The 17,386-nt window shown below is 36.9% G+C and overlaps 1 protein-coding gene across 3 annotated transcripts in view; it reads right to left on the reverse strand.

Annotated features, from left to right (window-relative positions):
• Nucleotides 1–158: 158 nt before the first annotated feature.
• The window catches only part of OTUD4 (OTU deubiquitinase 4), a 47,270-nt gene continuing 30,042 nt past the window's right edge, over nucleotides 159–17,386 (reverse strand). For 2 of the 3 annotated variants that reach the window (XM_032147777.2, XM_032147773.2), the window contains exons 12-21: nucleotides 17,246–17,349; nucleotides 16,957–17,143; nucleotides 12,728–12,890; nucleotides 10,793–10,916; nucleotides 10,428–10,483; nucleotides 9,846–9,926; nucleotides 8,668–8,806; nucleotides 7,852–8,112; nucleotides 6,436–6,476; nucleotides 159–5,135 (exon numbers count right to left, since the gene is read on the reverse strand). In XM_032147777.2, coding sequence (XP_032003668.1) covers nucleotides 3,915–5,135; nucleotides 6,436–6,476; nucleotides 7,852–8,112; nucleotides 8,668–8,806; nucleotides 9,846–9,926; nucleotides 10,428–10,483; nucleotides 10,793–10,916; nucleotides 12,728–12,890; nucleotides 16,957–17,143; nucleotides 17,246–17,349 — 2,377 coding nt within the window. In that variant the 3' untranslated portion in view covers nucleotides 159–3,914. The remainder of the gene's footprint in view (nucleotides 5,136–6,435; nucleotides 6,477–7,851; nucleotides 8,113–8,667; nucleotides 8,807–9,845; nucleotides 9,927–10,427; nucleotides 10,484–10,792; nucleotides 10,917–12,727; nucleotides 12,891–16,956; nucleotides 17,144–17,245; nucleotides 17,350–17,386) is intronic. The other variant, XM_058436786.1, reaches the window with a different exon arrangement.

The following is a 17,386-nucleotide window of genomic DNA, read 5'->3' on the forward strand; positions in this document are numbered from 1 at the left end:
TAGATTATAAATTCTACATGGCTTTTAGTTGCATGTACGAGAATTGTCTTCTAGCTGGAAAAATGTCATGGAAACCATTTAAGGAGTTTACAAAAATTCTTAAGATTTACATGCTATATTACCTGGTTAACCCTGGAACCAAAGAATCACAAGCAGAATCAAGAGACAAAATTTAATATATGCACACAGTTTTATATATAATGCAGCATCACACCATGTAGGGCATTTACTCTTATTTTATACATTCAGATATGTTTGAAACACTTCTTAAGGCTACAAAACAGAACATAGAAAAATAAACAGGAATATATCCAACACTTACAAAAAGTGATATGATAAAGAATATAAAGTACTAGTTTCCTTTTAACACTTCAAAAGATATGTATATATACTTTTTTTACAAGTAACATCACAAATGATCACATCTTCACATGCTCTTAAAGTATTATTTGTACTCAGTGTAAGGCTATTATCGTTTTTCATACATAAAATTTTCTAGCTCTGTAACACAATGCAAATTTTAATCCATTCAAGTAAGTTCAACCCCAAAGTTGCCGCTTCCCAGCATTAAGACATGCACCCACCCCTCTTCTAAGATTTTCTAAAACTTGTATTTCGGGGAGAAAGACTTCTTTTAAAAAATAATCCCAATTAGTGGGAGAGTAAATGGCTGACACTAGTAGCAAAACCTTAGTTATTTGAAAATAACATTGGAAATGAGACATTATTAGGATTTTAAACAAACAATAGCATTTAGACAAAGTAGGAAGCAAAATACAGTAAACAGAAATAGTGTAGCCAAATACGCATTCTCTTCAGCTACACGAGTGGACCTTGCTTAGTACCCTTAAGTAAAAGACAAAACATTTACCTCATCTAAAAATGAAGGTAAAACAAAAGAGGCAAAAATAAATATTGCTAGTTTCTAGGATGGCTGAATGTTTTCTAAACCAGAAATGGTTAGAAAGGAACTTTATTGCACCAAGTCAATCATAAGCAAGTTTGCAGTTCACAGGCATTTTAATTCAACCTTGAGTCACAAAGGAAACAACACACTGCAAGAATACAGTCTGCATTAAATAAGATATATCGGCATTGTGGTCTAGGAAAACCTACGCTTGCCAGGACAAGGCAGGGTCTGAGCTTAGGTCTGCCATGAAAATGAATTTGTGGGTTATCAGTAAACAGTATGAGGACTACACAGATGCCAGCATCCTGCTGCCAAGTAGACATGGGGCAAGAGTTGAAGATTTATTTTAGAGGAAATGAAAAGACACACAACACCAAAGGGAAAAGGGGGCTGGAATCAAGTTCAGCCAAAGCACCTAACACAAAAAACAGGTGAGCTTTGGTCAGTCTGTTCTTCAAAATATATATGATCATAATATGGTGAAGTTTCATAATTTCCAACTCAAAAATACAAATGATCCTCAGTTCTATACTTTTGCCTCTATTCTCTTATAAAGAAATATGTCAACATACAGTATGACATAAACAGTTAAAATGAAGGACAAAAGCTTGCTTAGCCTTAGTTTGACCTCAGCATAAGGCAAAATCCCCTGGACTAATTAATACATTTAAAAACAAACTTAAAGGAAAAAAGTGAAACCAACCTTCATGCAAAGATTAATTTTAAAACTATCAAAAGTCAGTTCTTTTATTCCAGAGGTCACTGAGAAAAGTACCATCTGCTAAAATTCTCTTTCAAGCACTTCTTCCATCATATCCTAGAGGTGAGATATGGGAAACAGAAAGCAAATCAGTGTTTCCTTCAGGAGCTATATTCTATTACTCAGTTGAGGTAAGACAAGGTGACAATGAAGATATGAATAGTATTTCCTTCCAATTTTTAAACATTTTCAGAAGCTGAGATCAAACCCCAGTCAATAAAATGCAAGACACTAGAAGCAACAACTTATTTTGGACTCCTGAGATCAAACACATTGAACTTTCAAATCTGGTGTTTATATCAAAATGTGATTTTCATTAAAATCAGGTAAGCTAGTCCTACATAAAAAAGCATGAGCTGAAAGTGGAGGACCCTCTATCTTCTCATTCCTTAATGAGCCACCAATGTTAAGAAAAAAATGGCTTAAGCGGAACCTTCAACAACTATTCTAGTTTAGAGGGTGACAACAAATTCCTTTCAATAGGTTCTCTCAAAAAATGTTTTCAACACAACCATCCCAGTCTTTACAATTTTTTACCTAGCACCATCATAATAAAATGTTATCTTTCAAAGTGCTCTCTAAAATCCTGTTACATTGTCTAAATGCTAATCACTACTCAAATCAGCAGTTACACAGACGTTAGGTAATTAAAACAGCACAGAGGTAAATAACCATTATTACAGTACAGTGGCGATTCACTGAGCCCAGCTGGCATCCAAACATTCCCAAAGGTTATCAGAGAACCCAGAAAACTCATCTGTTTCAGTCTGTCAAATTCAAGTGAATTGTATTTTCTTAAGTAATTTGCTTTACAAAAAAAGAAAGTCACCGCATCTGGTTTTGGCTAGGTATATTACACATGGCATGCAAAGAGAAATTACTACTATGTTATTTGCATAGCACTCAAACTTCCTGATCAGAAGATAATCTCAACATAATAAAAGAGTGGATTTTCACATTGGTATGTACAAATAAAGAATATAAGCTACAGTTATTTTTACAAAATAACACAGATGAATGAATACCGTGTTAATTCAGAGTTCAATCTCCAAATGAGAACAGAGTGCAACATGCAAAGGGAACCTCTAGTGAATACTGCAAAGACTGGAAGAAAGCAGAATGGAAGATGTTACCTACCTAAGGGTAACAAGCTATAAAATACAAAGCAAAACCATTTTCTAGCAGCATCCTCTAGAAAAGAACTAGAAGTCACAATCTTATTATCTTCTATACAATAGTTCCAGCCCTGACAAGTAGAACATGCAAGTGTAAAGTGAAAGTGATACACAACCAATGGTGCAAGGGGGGAAAAACACACAACTCTAGAAACCTGTCAAGCTAAAAATTTTTAACATTTCTTCTCACAAAATATTTAGAATCTGTCAGTGCATTAGTGTTAAAGTGGCATTAAAAAAACTTCTGCAGTTCTAACTGATGCAGATTATTTTCAAAATGCATAGCATCTACATTTCTTTCGAGTAGGCACCATGATATTTACACCAGTGCTAAGAATTCTTGGTGGAAACAGCCATTTCATTGGATTTCCTACTATTCTTCTATGCAATCTCAACAAATACCAAAATTCAAAAATATACCTTATGAATATTAAAAGAACTATATACAACATTGCTAAGACACAGTTAATAGGCTGCCTTATGTGAATATTAAAGAGAAGACATTATTCAAGTTTGACAGATATTGAGATGAAAGGCCTTTGGGTTGGAAGCATTTTAAAAGACAACAGTGTTTTAGGCTGAGAATTGTTTGAGCCCAGTTTATGACTAAGGCATTGCATAATAAAATATACATTTCTATTTGGTGCAACGTTATGTTTGGAATCTATAGTGTGTCAAATGGTATATTTTCTTGTCACTTTAGTAAACACTATAAAGCACACATTTCCAACATTTGAAATCAAACTTATAAGGAAAAAAGCCAAACACTAAATCTATAATGTTTTATATTAAGCTGTTTATAAAAAATACTTTAACAAACTTATCTTCTACTTTTTACGGGGACAGTCACTTGATAAATAAACAGATTCTGAAGAAAACTGGCAATGCCAGGAATTAACCTGCCCCCTTGAACTCATGTCCAAAATGTCCTGTCCAGTATGGGAGTGAAGGTAAGGGGGCTGGGGAGAGGAAAGAGTTCTAACTGGGGTTTTTACTTTATTGTATTTTTTTAAAGCCTTCAGAAACATTCCACCTAAGAGTTTGTTAGAAAATACTTCGGCAACAACCATCAAGTGTGCTGTCCCCTATGGCCATCTCCCATCCCTGATCTCCTCCTATCTCCCCTAAATGGTCGTCCTCTGACATTTCGATGGTACTGATAACCTTCATCCCGACTTCTGCTTGGCTGTCCTTTCCAGGACTCCTCACTTCTCACATGTTGATATCCACCCCTACCAGAATAGCCCCAATCACTTTTGTACTTCCTGCTTCCATAAGTTTGATTATAGAACTGCTTAGATCTACCACTTCTCAAAATATTAGACACTTCATTTTCATCTTCTGAACTCTCTTCTTTTGGTCTTTGCACTCTGCTATCCACAGAGTTGGCCCCAGGGCTGACCACATCAGCAACAGTCTTAGGATCTTTTACTTTTTCTGTTTTTTCTTTCAGACTCTGAATGGTCCTTTTAGGTTCAAGTTCAACAGGCACAGTTTCTCTCTCTCTGTTTAGAATCTGAGTGGGAGGATGAGCCTTTCCCTCTGCTACAGGAGAGATGGAAGCCAATGCCATATCTGCCTTTCGTGTCTGGGAAGATTGCTCTGTTCGGCCTTCGTCCGGCTTACTGCTCACACTTGCTTCAGGGAGAGAATGTACATGTTCACCCCTGGCTTCAGGAAACTCATCTACTGTTGAAACTGAACCACAATCTTTAGACAGATCCAGATTTTCCAGAGACAGATCCAATTCTCCTTTCTCATCAGAGGGCAGGACAATATTCTGCCTCATTACTGGATTTTCTATGAATCCCTGAAAAGGGTACCCATACCAAACATGAGGAAAGAAAGGAGGTGCAATAGGAACTGGGCCTAAGAATGGATTGGGTCCAAAAGATGGTTGGGGGAACATATTCTTGCCACTTAGTGACTCTTCATAATCAGCATGCAGAAGCTGCCCAGGGGTCTCAGATTCAAGATCAGCCTGGTAAGACAATTGTCCGTGACTTTCAGACACCTGAGATGGAGGGATAACCAGAGGTGAAGAAAATGTCTGCGGTCCAATCTCTGGCTGTGGCATTTGACCATTAACACTGGCCTCAGTCTGCATAGGAAAGTGGGCATCAGTACAGGTACAATCACTTTCATTCTGAGCAGCAGGAGCCTCTTGGAACCAGGGATTATGAGGATAAACAGGGACAGGGACCTTTGGGTACATCCTGCAAGCTGCCAGGTAGGCCTGGTGCAGAGGGTACAGGTAAGAATGTGGGGCCCACATAGGACAACTGTATGCCTAAAGAGACAAAAAACAGTTAAATAAACAAAAGAGGAGAAAAAAGAGAGGTCTGGGTGGTATCAATCTACAAGTACTAAGGTCAAGGTAAGTTTCTCATGCCTACAAAGATCATATGGTCTACAGTCCAAATACTAAATCACTGTAATAACCAACATGAAAATGAATTACAAAATTCACTGCTTTAAGACTCCATTGCTTGCTCCTGTCCTAAAACGAATCTGAAGTCCTCATAGGTTGATAGGAGATAGCATCTCCATCACTGACTGTTTAGCCAGACCTGCATTCACATTCGGGCTCTACCACTAACTCATTGTGTGACCCCATGCAGGCCAGTTAACATCTGAATTTGTTTTACTGGGAAAATGCCAGTATAAGAGTAGATGATCTCCAATGTCAGGATTCCACAATTCTAGGAGCCCCCAAGAGTACTCCAAATATAAGGATTAAGTTAGACCTCTAATCAGGGAGGGATAATGTTGAAAATTAAATATTCCAAATCCTTCCTCTGCAAGAGTTCAGCTAAAAACCAAAATATGAAGAAAGTATAACCAGCTAATTGGCTAACCAATTAACATCAATATTAAATAAATTAAAATTAAGCAATGCAGCAGATGGTAAAATAATCAAGTTTCTTTTTATGAAAGTGGTCAGCAGGCTAAGGTAGGGCACTTCATTTCATAGTTTAACTGTCTAGAACCCACAAAAACTAATCTAGGACAGGAGAAAACCTAACATTTAACAAGGACAGAGTTCTCCAACCTAAGAAAAGCTATTTCTAGGCTGACCACTTCCCAAAGGATACCTCTGCTCTTCTAGTCAACAACCACACTATCTTACATAGGAGGATGTACACGTTATTTCCTTTGATCTTTTTAATAATGGAGGCAGGTAAAGAATATTACCCCCATTCCATAAATGAAAAAAGCTAGGCCCAGATACACTACATGGCTTGCCCAAGGAAATTCAGCTGAAGAGTGATGGAGCAGAACTTCAAGCCCAGATTTACATCTAATTCATTCCCCAGTGAGGGCATTTCCACTAGGTTGCCCAAAGATGCAGCTATGTCTTAAATATACTCACAGGTTAAGCCATCACCAGTTAAGAGAAAAAGTAAGTAAAACCGGAGCCTCTACTAGCACCAAAAACAAACAATATAGTACTGAAAATGCTGGTTTTTAAAATGATGAGATTTAGTAAACTTTAAGTTACTGACTGACAGGGTACAAGTTAACACTAGTAATAATTTAAAACCGTATTAATGAATAAAATAACTTTTAAGATGATAAAATATAAATACCTTCACACCAAGATTGAAGAAGAATCGAAGGATATTCTTATCTAAAAATAAAGTAATCACTTGTTAAAATTACATATCTTCAGAGATTTTTTTAAATCATCCTCATTAAATATATAGTTCTAAAGACAATTTTACCTACTATAATTGTTTTCTCTAGCCTGTGATACAAAACATAGATAAAAACTGTAATATAACACAACCCAAAAACAGGTTGTTCCCAAAGGTTAATTCCAGATTCAATATGCTTTGTCTGTTAGCATATAAATCCCAAAATGGCTTAGATTGAAATTTTTATCCTATTAAAACTGAATCTGCGTAAAGGACATTCAGGTGGCTTTCTTTCTCAACTTTTCTGGGGGTTTAAAAATTAGGAAATAAAAATGTTGAGGAGAATGGTAACATCAACATAAAACCTAACTTATCACTAGCATCATTCACAGGATAATATTCTTCCAAGTATTATTTGCCATGAGCCAATTACTCATAGACACAAACATCAAACTACTAATAAACAAAAACATCCACATAAATCCAGGTAAACAGCATATAGTAGTCAGTGCATTACTCAAATTTACAGATATAAAATTTTGGAAACTAAAAATGAGGGAGGGGTAAATTCCTTAAAAATAAAGAGGGAAAGCAAATTTTAAAAGAATTTTTTAAACAAAAATAAGACATGTTAAATATACTACTTTAACAGCCACTACATACTATATTTGCTTTTCTCTGTAACTTTTTCATGTATGCGTGTCTTAGTTCTGAAATGCAGACCACTGTTGATAAAGCTCCATAGTGTTTAGATATCTAATTAGTGAAATTATCTTAATTCAGAATGGTTTCAAGTCCATTTATGTAAAAACACAGAAGGAGGTATCATTACTAAGCAAACTAGCATTAACAAGTATGCTAGAAACATTAAAATAAAATTTTCTGGGCCAGGCGCGTGGCTCACGCCTGTAAACCCAGCACTTCGGGAGGCCGAGGCAGGCGGATTGGGAGACCGAGACCATCCTGGCTAACACGGTGAAACCCCGTGTTAGTAGAGGTCTCTACTAAAAAATACAAAAAATTAGCCAGACCTAGCGGCATGTGCCTGTACTTCCAGCTACTCAGGATGCTGAAGTGGGAGAACTGCTTGAATCCGGGAGGCGGAGGTTGCAGTGAGCCAAGATCACACCACTGCACTCCAGCCCGGGTGACAGAGAGAGACTCTGTCTCAAAAAAAAAAAAATTTATAATACATTTTCTAATAAATCAAGCTGAAACAAGAATGACTAATAGCTAAACCTTTGCTGTCCTTCCCATCCTTGAGCTTACTAAGAAACCAGACCTCTGACCTCTACTTACATCTCTTCATTTCTTACTAAGCTTGTTTGGACTTGATAAAGTCGATTTGAACTTGGAGAAGGAGCTCACCTTTAGGTAGGTCCTCCCCAGTCTGACACAGTGAATAAGGTGGTACAATGGCTCGATCTCCCTTTTCATTACAAGGAAACCCAGGATAGAGTGGGTCTTGATAAAGGCTCAATGTCTGAGGCAAAGGCATCAAGGGCTGGTTAACTGCCTGTATTGACACAGGAACTGGAGAGGGTGTTAAATGAGCTTGGGATACAGCAGAATCAGGTCCAGTGGTCAAAGTCTGTGTCACTGACAAAACGGGAATTGGAGCAGGGACACCTACAAAAGAGAAGAAAAGGAATCAAAATGACAAAAGATGAAAATCTCTACAAATATGCTTACATTAACCTATAAAGAATGCTGTATAACTGATACAGCCAATCTAAAGTAGTACCTTTTAATATCAACCAAGAGCCCTCCTGGACACAAAGAAGGAAATATGCCCAGGACACAAGCTTTGAGTCAATGTCTTCTAATAGTAGCTCTTGCAGGCACGTGTAGGACATGGGGCTGTCAAGGGGTTCATTACGGGGCCGTAAAGAGCTGGCCCATGAAGGAAGCATCAAACTGTGGTGCTAATTAGTGCTGAGCAACCAAAGCAACCAGCTCAAACATCATGCTCCTGAGACTATGAGGGCATATGTCAGATGAATACAACACCAAATGAACATGGTCTTTCCACATTGGAAGCAGAGCAAAGCAGGGTATCACAGAAAGCTCTGTGAGGCTCCACACACCTAATCCTGCTCGGAGGTCAAACTTTCACTCAAGAATTTGAAGTCTCTAACTAGAAAGGCATTTTGGCTGGCTAGATTTTCTAAACCCTTCTCTAACCTGTTGGTCCAAAAGTTGTAGGTTCACTTGGCCAGGCTGGCACAGTGGCTGGTAAAGAAGGCACCGCAGGAGTTAGATGTACCTCTGGAGAAACTAGAAGGGGAGCTGGATTTGACAAAGACAACTGTTCTGCTGGCTTCTTCAAGAAGGGGGTGGGGTGAGTGGGGGAAGACAGAAAAAGACAAGAGGTCATTTTGCTTTAAAACTAATTCTAACCACTAGATACATATTGAGTTGCCTGCCTTTTATACAAATGAAGTACAAATAGCCCTTATAGTCTTAGAAATGTAAAAAAAACACACAGTAGCTAAAGATAACATGCAAACAAATTTGATCCTAACCAAGGGTTGCCTACCAACAAGGACTGTATCTTTTAATACAGACAGGGTTTCACCCTGTTGCCCAGGCTAGTCTCAAAACGCTTGGGCTCAAGTGATCTGCCCGCCTTGGCATCCCAAAGTGCTGGAATTACAGGCGTGAGCCACCGCACCTATCCACTAGCAGAGTTAAATACAACACAATACTTTTAAGGCAAGTGAGCAAAATCATTGAAATCTTGAAATTCATGATTATTTAGAAAAACTCCTCATACAACTATATGCTTTCTTACCAGTATGAAGAATGTTGGTTGAAAGGCATTTAACATTTAACTTTCTCTACTCTTGTATTAGGATCAAGAACTAAAATGTCTGCTAGAACACAGGTTCATCACGAAATTTGTAAATTGGTATTTTTTTAATGCATATTTTTCAAACCTTTTCAATCAGTACATCCCCTCCCATCTGTGAGATAACTGATGCAGACAACTCTTTAAAATTTTGAAATAAAGCAGAAATTCAGTTTCCCTTCAAAAATCTAATTTTCAAGTAAATCTACCAAAGTAATACAAAGTATCAAATATAACAGTAACAAATATAAATATATTCAAAATCAATTCAAAAGAATGGTCTCAGTCACCAGAAAATGGTGATTATTTCTATAACATTCCATAAATATCAAGAACATTCTAGACTAACATCAGAATACATTTAAAAATCATAACCACAGCCAAACTGTGATGCTAGAAAAAATTCTCCCATTTCCCATACTGATGTTTTCTGTTTTTAAATGATCCTATATACAGAGCAAAGAAACCCAGAGAGTGGAGCATTCAATGTTAAATGCAACAATATACTTACTTGTTCTGCAGGAGAAGAGCACTCTAACTTCTTTGACTTTGATGGTGATGAAACTGTTGCATATTTATCATCAGTAATATTCTTTGGAAGCAAAAAGAAGCAAAGTTTTGTATTTCAGAGACCCACATTCTGGAATAATTGATGGTTTCCTTTTATAATTCACCCTACCTGTATCTGACAGAACCCTCTCACCACTGAGTATTTTTTCCAATTCTATGTTATCTTCAACAGGTAGGCTAACTTTGCCTGAACATCTTTATTACATCAAGCTACTGGGCAGTTTTCATTGGAGGCAAGGCTTCAAACAGTATACTCTTCTCCTTTAAAAATATCACTCTAGAGGGACAGAGAATAAAAGCTACTTTCTAACAATTCAGGCAGGGCACCCTAATGTACCTTGAAGAAATTGTCGTAATTTGTGAGTGACTTCTCAATCCCCATCACCTTTTCCCTGCTTTTCTACTTTCCTAATACACAGCTATAAAATTTTGAAATTATTTTCACCTGCTTCCACTTCTTCCTACTGTACTATCACAGTATTAAAGAAAAAGAAAAGATGCAAGCAGTGTTTAAAACTTTTACCTCCAATGTGCTTGGTTCGGGTCTTTTATCCAACTGACTATGTCCATGAATAGAGTCTGTAGCAGATCAAGATTAAAAAAGACAGCATAAGCCACCAGTCATGTCTGAACACAGAAGAACAAAATACGAAGATAGAAGAAGCCAAAAGTATTATTTGAACCATGTTTAGTCAGCGAAAATGTAGTTTTTAGAATAGCATTTAACATGCTTTAGCTTGAGTCAATACTTCTTTGCAACATTCAAAATATGTGACATTAGATAAACTACTTAACAACTTAAAAAGTGTTCTTTCCCAAATATATGACATTAAGTCAGTCATCTAAAGAGATCTCTAGCATCTGCTTTCTAATGATGAGATAACTTACCTTTGTCTTTTCGTTCTTCTGTATCCATTCTCCGCCTGCTTCCTTTTCTATCACTTACATGTGATGATTTTCTCTGGACACATGGATTGCTACTCTGAGAAGCTGACTGACTGACTGATGAGCTCTTTAAAATGAACAAAACCCAACATTTTGTGTTAAAGATTTACCCACAAATACATGAACAAATTCTGTAATTAATCTTACTCTTCATACTTCTAAAATCTTAAAATTCACAGCCCTGTATTTTTAACTGAAACTAAAAAAGATAGAATCTAGGGTCCATAATTATACATCCTAGATTAATAGTCTTATCGCTAAGTCGAAAGGATTAAGCAATCAGATTTCAACTTGGATTAGTAGGCTTAATCTTCATATCCCTATCTCAGGAAGCCACCCTGACCAAACCTTTACTCTACAACTTTTCCTTCAAAAACAACAACATCTTCTGTGCCAACCTTCCAAAAAAGTCATTGTAGCGCCGTATTTTTTGGTGGGGAGTTGGGGAGAACTTAAGTGCAAATTAGCAAATATAGTGCACTAGGATTCTTACTACTGAAATGTCTACTGTCAGCAAATCACTTAAACTCTGCATGAGATCAGGGACTGAAATAAGTCAGGTTTTTAAGCTAAATTATCATTGAAGGTTCTAGGTTCCTGTTTTGGCATTCTAAATAAATGTTCCACGCAGCTAAGAGGAGGATCTCAGCCCTCTCTAACAGGAGTTTTCTAGAAAACAAATCTGAGCCACTATCAAAAGCAATCAGTATCAAACTCCTTAGTCTAAAAATGATGAGTATGAAGGACCCCACTCTTAACAAGAAATTTCACAATCTGTACCCATATTACAGTAGTTGTACATTTACAATTCACTAACTGAAAAATGCATAATAGTATGAATACAAGCTTAAACAATTTGTAGTTGTTATTTATATAATAACACACATGACATGAGAGATAAATGTACTTAGAACATAAACAATGCTTATTTATGTACGGATTTGGGCACTTCAATTATTCCTAAATGGATTCGGCACTTCTTCCAATAATTCCTAAACTCCAATGCCTGTGCCAGATTAAACTTCTATTCCAGATCACCTGTTTTCAACTGAGCTCCTCCTCAAGCCTCTAAGGGAGTCCCACAGAGACCAGAAGACAGACCTGAGTGTGTGGGGCTTTAATGTTTTATACTGGTATACTGGGTAACCTCCTGTAACAGTCCATTATTTATTTAATCTAAAGAGAGAAAGTGTCCAACCACCATTCTGTATCATAGGTCATTTGGGTACTACTTACCAAGATGTAAAAGACCACAGGCACAGGCTCCCAGACATGAGAATGAATTAGGTACCCCTCCTCTGTGCTGCCAACAAACCCACCTCACAGAGCACATACTTCATTCTACATGAGAACAGTTTTCCCTTCTGACTTCCCAAAAAGAATTAAGAAACCTGAAGGTAGAGAACACTTCTTTTATCAGAGAAGCATCCATCACAGCCCAGTGCCTGACACATGGAGAAAGGACAAAGCCACAGGATGACATGTGCTACCACCTCCAACAGCAAACACCCTGAAAGACAGCTCTCAAAAGGGATTCCTGATTTTACACATGTATCTTGTAACGGATTAGCTAAATCATGAACCTCTACTACATAGTACTTTTGCTAACAAATTAAACACGTTTTAGTTCAAAAGAAAACACCAAACACTACAAGTGAACAAACCAGTTTACTTGCCTCAACTCTATCATCAACCTTGACCTAGAGATATTACTAAATATGTGAAAAGGAAAAATAGGAAAAATGTGAAAAATGTGATCTTTAAAGTATTTAGAGTTTAAAAATTATTAGTTTACCCTTGGGAACTATGGCTTAATCTAAAAACTGTATTAAGAGAAACTTCTATGTAATGACTTTTAAACTGTCTTTTCATACATACGGAAAGGGCTGGGAAAGCCTGTTCATCTCTGTTCTGAATCTCATAGAGTAAACGGGATTCTTCTATAGCTTGCTTCTCTCTGCGCTCTTCTGGGGAAAGGCCGAAATAGTTAGATTCTCGACTTGTGTGATCAAAATCCTCAACTCTTTCACGATCAGGTTTTCTGTCAAATAAAACATTCTTGTCAGAAAATAAATAAATAAATAAAACATTCTTGTCAAAAAAAAAAAAAACAAAAAACTGTACTGAGTACCTAAAATAAAATGATCTATTTTGCAATACAAACATTTTACTAATTTAGCTACACTGACATTTTAGAACATTTGGCAGCCTGGTTAATAAATGTTTAGCAAATGGAAGCTCCTGTAGCATTAGCCACCTTACAGAGAGTCAAGAAGACAAACAGCAATGGGAGGTAGAGGGGAAAAGAAAAAAAAACTTATTTCCAAATGATACAAAAATGAGTGAGCACTGTATATACTTGTTATACCATATTCCAATATTTTCATTACGAATTAATTCTCAAAGGGAAAGTTATTAGTTTAGGTCTCAAAAGCATTCTCACTTTCTGTTCTAAGTAAAGGGGAATGGTCCAAGGGTCCAACGAGACACTAGGACCATCTTCCCACTTGTTTATGACACCACCAAGGGAGACAGAGAGCTGAAAAAGAAAAACTAAAACATGTCAGGTTGGATACCAATTGCATAGATAAGACTGCTGTCATTTCAACATAATTTTGGTCAAAAGAGGATGACAAGAAATTCATGAATAGAGTTTAGTACCCTATAATCCAACCCTAATGTATTATATGGCTTATAACTATTAAAGGCAGTATGAATATTATTTCTATCATGTCTAACAGTTGTTCAAAATGGAATACGAAAATCTAAAAACCTGTAAGAAAAATACTTTGTCACAGTACAAAGAAATATTATCCTCCTCAACAGAGCAGAGCACTATGATGTTACCTGATTTTTTTTTTTTACCTCTGAAATAAATAAGCATTTCATGTCCTTACACAGTCCCATTTATAATCACAACCTAATTACAATAGGACAGATGTCAACCCCAATGGTATCGATGAAAAAAGGGAGGGATAGAAAATCTGGACTCTCAAAATTTTAGACCAATCCTTCCCAAATCCCAGTGGTAAAAAATTTTGAAGAGGACTCAGCAACTGTCAGGAGTCTCTGGAAAATTAGCACTACCTTATCACCATCTCCTATCACCCAAAAAAAATGGCCACTACTATAAGGCCTTCATCTCATCCTCACCTACCACACAGAGAGAAGCTACTACTATCTATTTTCATCTAGCTTGAAGACAGATATTCAGCCACAATATTTCCTGGATAGCCACATTAACAAAAGCATATATGGCAATCTTGCTTGGTTTTTGGTTATATTCTGTGTTTTCTCCACAGGAAGAGACAATTATCAATGAAGAAAAACTGGAAAAAGTGAGAGGCCAAGAAGGTCTCATATCCAGCACTACAGTTCTCTTTTGCTCTATAACTAGAAGAAATTCAAAAGTGATGTGTTACAGATTAGAAATACAATGAAGATGAACTGTACTGGGCTTAAATCAATTAGACTGTTAGCTATAAAATTCTAAAATGTGACTAGATTTTGTAACAATCTTACTTTAAATATTCAATAAAGTTTTTAAATGTTTTAATACATTAGTAAAATTCACACACACACACAATGGAGAAGGCATACTAACCTAATGACAAACTGCAAATACCACTAGGTTCTAATGTAATTAGTCACAATGTCAAAAAATCTCTAAAGTTTCATGTCTATGGTATTAATTACCACTGCCTTGTCACACACCATCAAGTATTTTTATATACCAAGTAACACATATAGCTAACACATAAAAAAGGATCCTAATAAGATATGCTTCTCTATGCCATAGTATTAAAAATACTGTTGATTAGAGGCTGGGTGCGGTGGCTCACGCCTGTAATCCCAGCAATTTGCAAGGCAGAGGTGGGCCGATCACCTAAGGTCAGGAGTTCGAGACCAGCCTGACCAACATGGTGAAACCCCGTCTTTAATAAAAATACAAAATTAGCCAGGCATGGTGATGCATGCATATAATCTCAGCTACTCAGGAGGCTGAGGCATGGGAATTGCTTGAACCCGGGAGATGGAGGATGCAGTGAGCCAAGATCGAGCCACTGCACTCCAGCCTGGGCAACAAGAGTGAAACTCTGTCTCAAAAAAAAAACAAAAAACTGTTGATTAAAAGTATCATTGGTACAAGACATCTATCTGAGCGCTATACCAATTCATAGGCAATCAGAGTCAACACCAGAAACACACTGGATTGTAAATTCAGTTCCTAATAAATAAGTTTATTTAAATTAGCCATTTTGTAGTCTGTGTGTATTTTCTTTTTTAATCTTTAAATCACTAAAGAGTATACTTGTGTTCAAGGAAAAAGAATATTGCTTTTTCTATCAAAAAATGAGAATGTTATTAAACAAGTTCTGCCTATAACCTTCCTATAGTTACTTTATATTTTTAGGTTTCCAAAGTTAACATTCAAAGTAAGTTAATATCTTAGATACTTTCCATGCATTGAGTAAGCTACCACTAGGGGCTACTGGAGTTTGGTCAATGTCCAGACAACAAACTTCAGCCATAACTAGTTAATTAGTGGCATAAATTCTTTCTGTGTGGGAGAGGTAATGTAACGGATTAGAATCATTAGTATTTGTTATGGATTGAACTGTATTTCTCAAAAAGATATGTTCATATTCCTAATCTCTAGTACCTGGTGCACATGACCTTATTTAGAAATAGGGTCTTCTCAGATGTAATCAAGTTAAGGTGAGGTCATACTGAGTAAGGTAGGACCTAAACCCAGTATGACTAATGTCCTTATGAGAAGAGACAGACACAGACACATGGGGAGAACACCATGTGATGATGGAAGCAAAGAATGGAGTGATGCACCTACAAGCCAAGGAACCTCAAGGACTGCAGTCAACTCCCGAAGTAGGAGGCAAGCATGGAACAGATTCTCCCCTAGAGCCTTCGGAGAGAGCATGGCCCTGGCAACAACTTGATTTCAGACTTCTAGCAACATGAAGTGTGAAAAAATAAATTTCTGTTGTTTTAAGCTGACCAGTTTATGGTATTTTGTTACAACTGCCCCAAGAAACTAAAACAGTATTGATAAATGTCAGCTTAAGAACCTATAATTCTGTCTTGAAGATGCTAAAACATATTTTTTTCTTTCCTTTCTCTTTAAGAGTAGCCAACTACAGTAGTGAGAAGGGGTGAAAGAGTAGAACAAGGAGTTTGATCTGTAACTGACTGTGAACAATCAACTGAGATAACCTCACGACCTTCACACCAGCCTATACATGTTCAGTGACAAAATGTTAAGTGCATTCACAAAAAAGGGAACACCCAAATGCCAGAAATAATGGAACTAAAGACCAGAGGGTTAGCAAACACATAAGCTGATGCTACAGCTCTTCGGGCAATTGAGAAGGTGCTTCGATGGGAAAGGTACTTGTCATAGTCACCTATGAAGACTCCACAGGAAACACGGTCATATTTGCATGATGAAGACAGTTTCAACATAAGACACAGCCTCTCAAATAAAGCTCTTCCAAAGGGCTATAAAATTACTCAACAGAAAGGGAAGACTAGGAAAAAATTAAAATCCACATAGCACAGGAAAATAATGATCCTAAAAGTTCATCTGTCTCTGGATACTTAGTCCGAATGCTGATATTTCACAGACCTAAAATTGTAGCCCCATTCAGTATTAAGAGACATTACCACAATCAAAACTTATCAGATCAAAGTAAAACAACGATTTTGGGGTGCTTTAAGTTCCTGTACAAATGGGAGTATCCTCACCTCCCAAGGAAACAGGAATGCAATCTGGAATCCAGTATTTACCTTATTACAAGCCACCAGAAAATAATTAAGTGCCAGAATAGGATTGGGCTAGAATAACATCTCCCAAACCATTTGAAAAAATTACTAAAAGATAAAGGTATATATACTTTCTTGCTTTGTTTGAAGAGAATTATAAAGAATTGAGATCCTCACATGAAGTTTTATCCAAAATGCTCTTAATACTAATATAGGGACAATGATATGAATAAAAAGTTATAATTATTTAAATGCACATAATGTGGCAAATATAACAAATGCCTCTTACTTGATTTCTATACTTCTCTTGCATTCAAGAAGGTTACCTTATGATCTGTGAAGGTGTCCGGCTAAGATTTTTGTGCTCACTGGAGAATTTCTGAGACTGTGACCCTGAAGAATGACTAGAGAATGCATGCTGTCTTACTCCTGAAGGATGCTGCAGACGAGGAGGTAGTGCTGATGGGGCTTTTATTGGCTTGCTTGGATTCTTTGGCCCTCTGTAATCCATATCTGTTGTAAGAACCCAAAAGTACATCATAATATTCATATTATAAACAATCCCAAGTACCATCATCCCAATCCCAAAGGAATGATAGCTTGATGTGCTCCTACCAGAATGGAAATTTTGTCCAGAAGTGGAAGGTTTTTTCATCTTCTTCCCTGACACTGTGTTCCAGCTTTCTGGGGGAGGTGCCTTGAGGTTCTTTGATGTGTGCCTTCAAAGGGGAAAAGACTTGTGATAGCTTAAAATAC

The sequence above is a fragment of the Hylobates moloch genome, unplaced genomic scaffold (assembly GCF_009828535.3).
Source record: "Hylobates moloch isolate HMO894 unplaced genomic scaffold, HMol_V3 SCAFFOLD_3, whole genome shotgun sequence".
Classification (NCBI taxonomy): Eukaryota; Metazoa; Chordata; class Mammalia; order Primates; family Hylobatidae; genus Hylobates; species Hylobates moloch.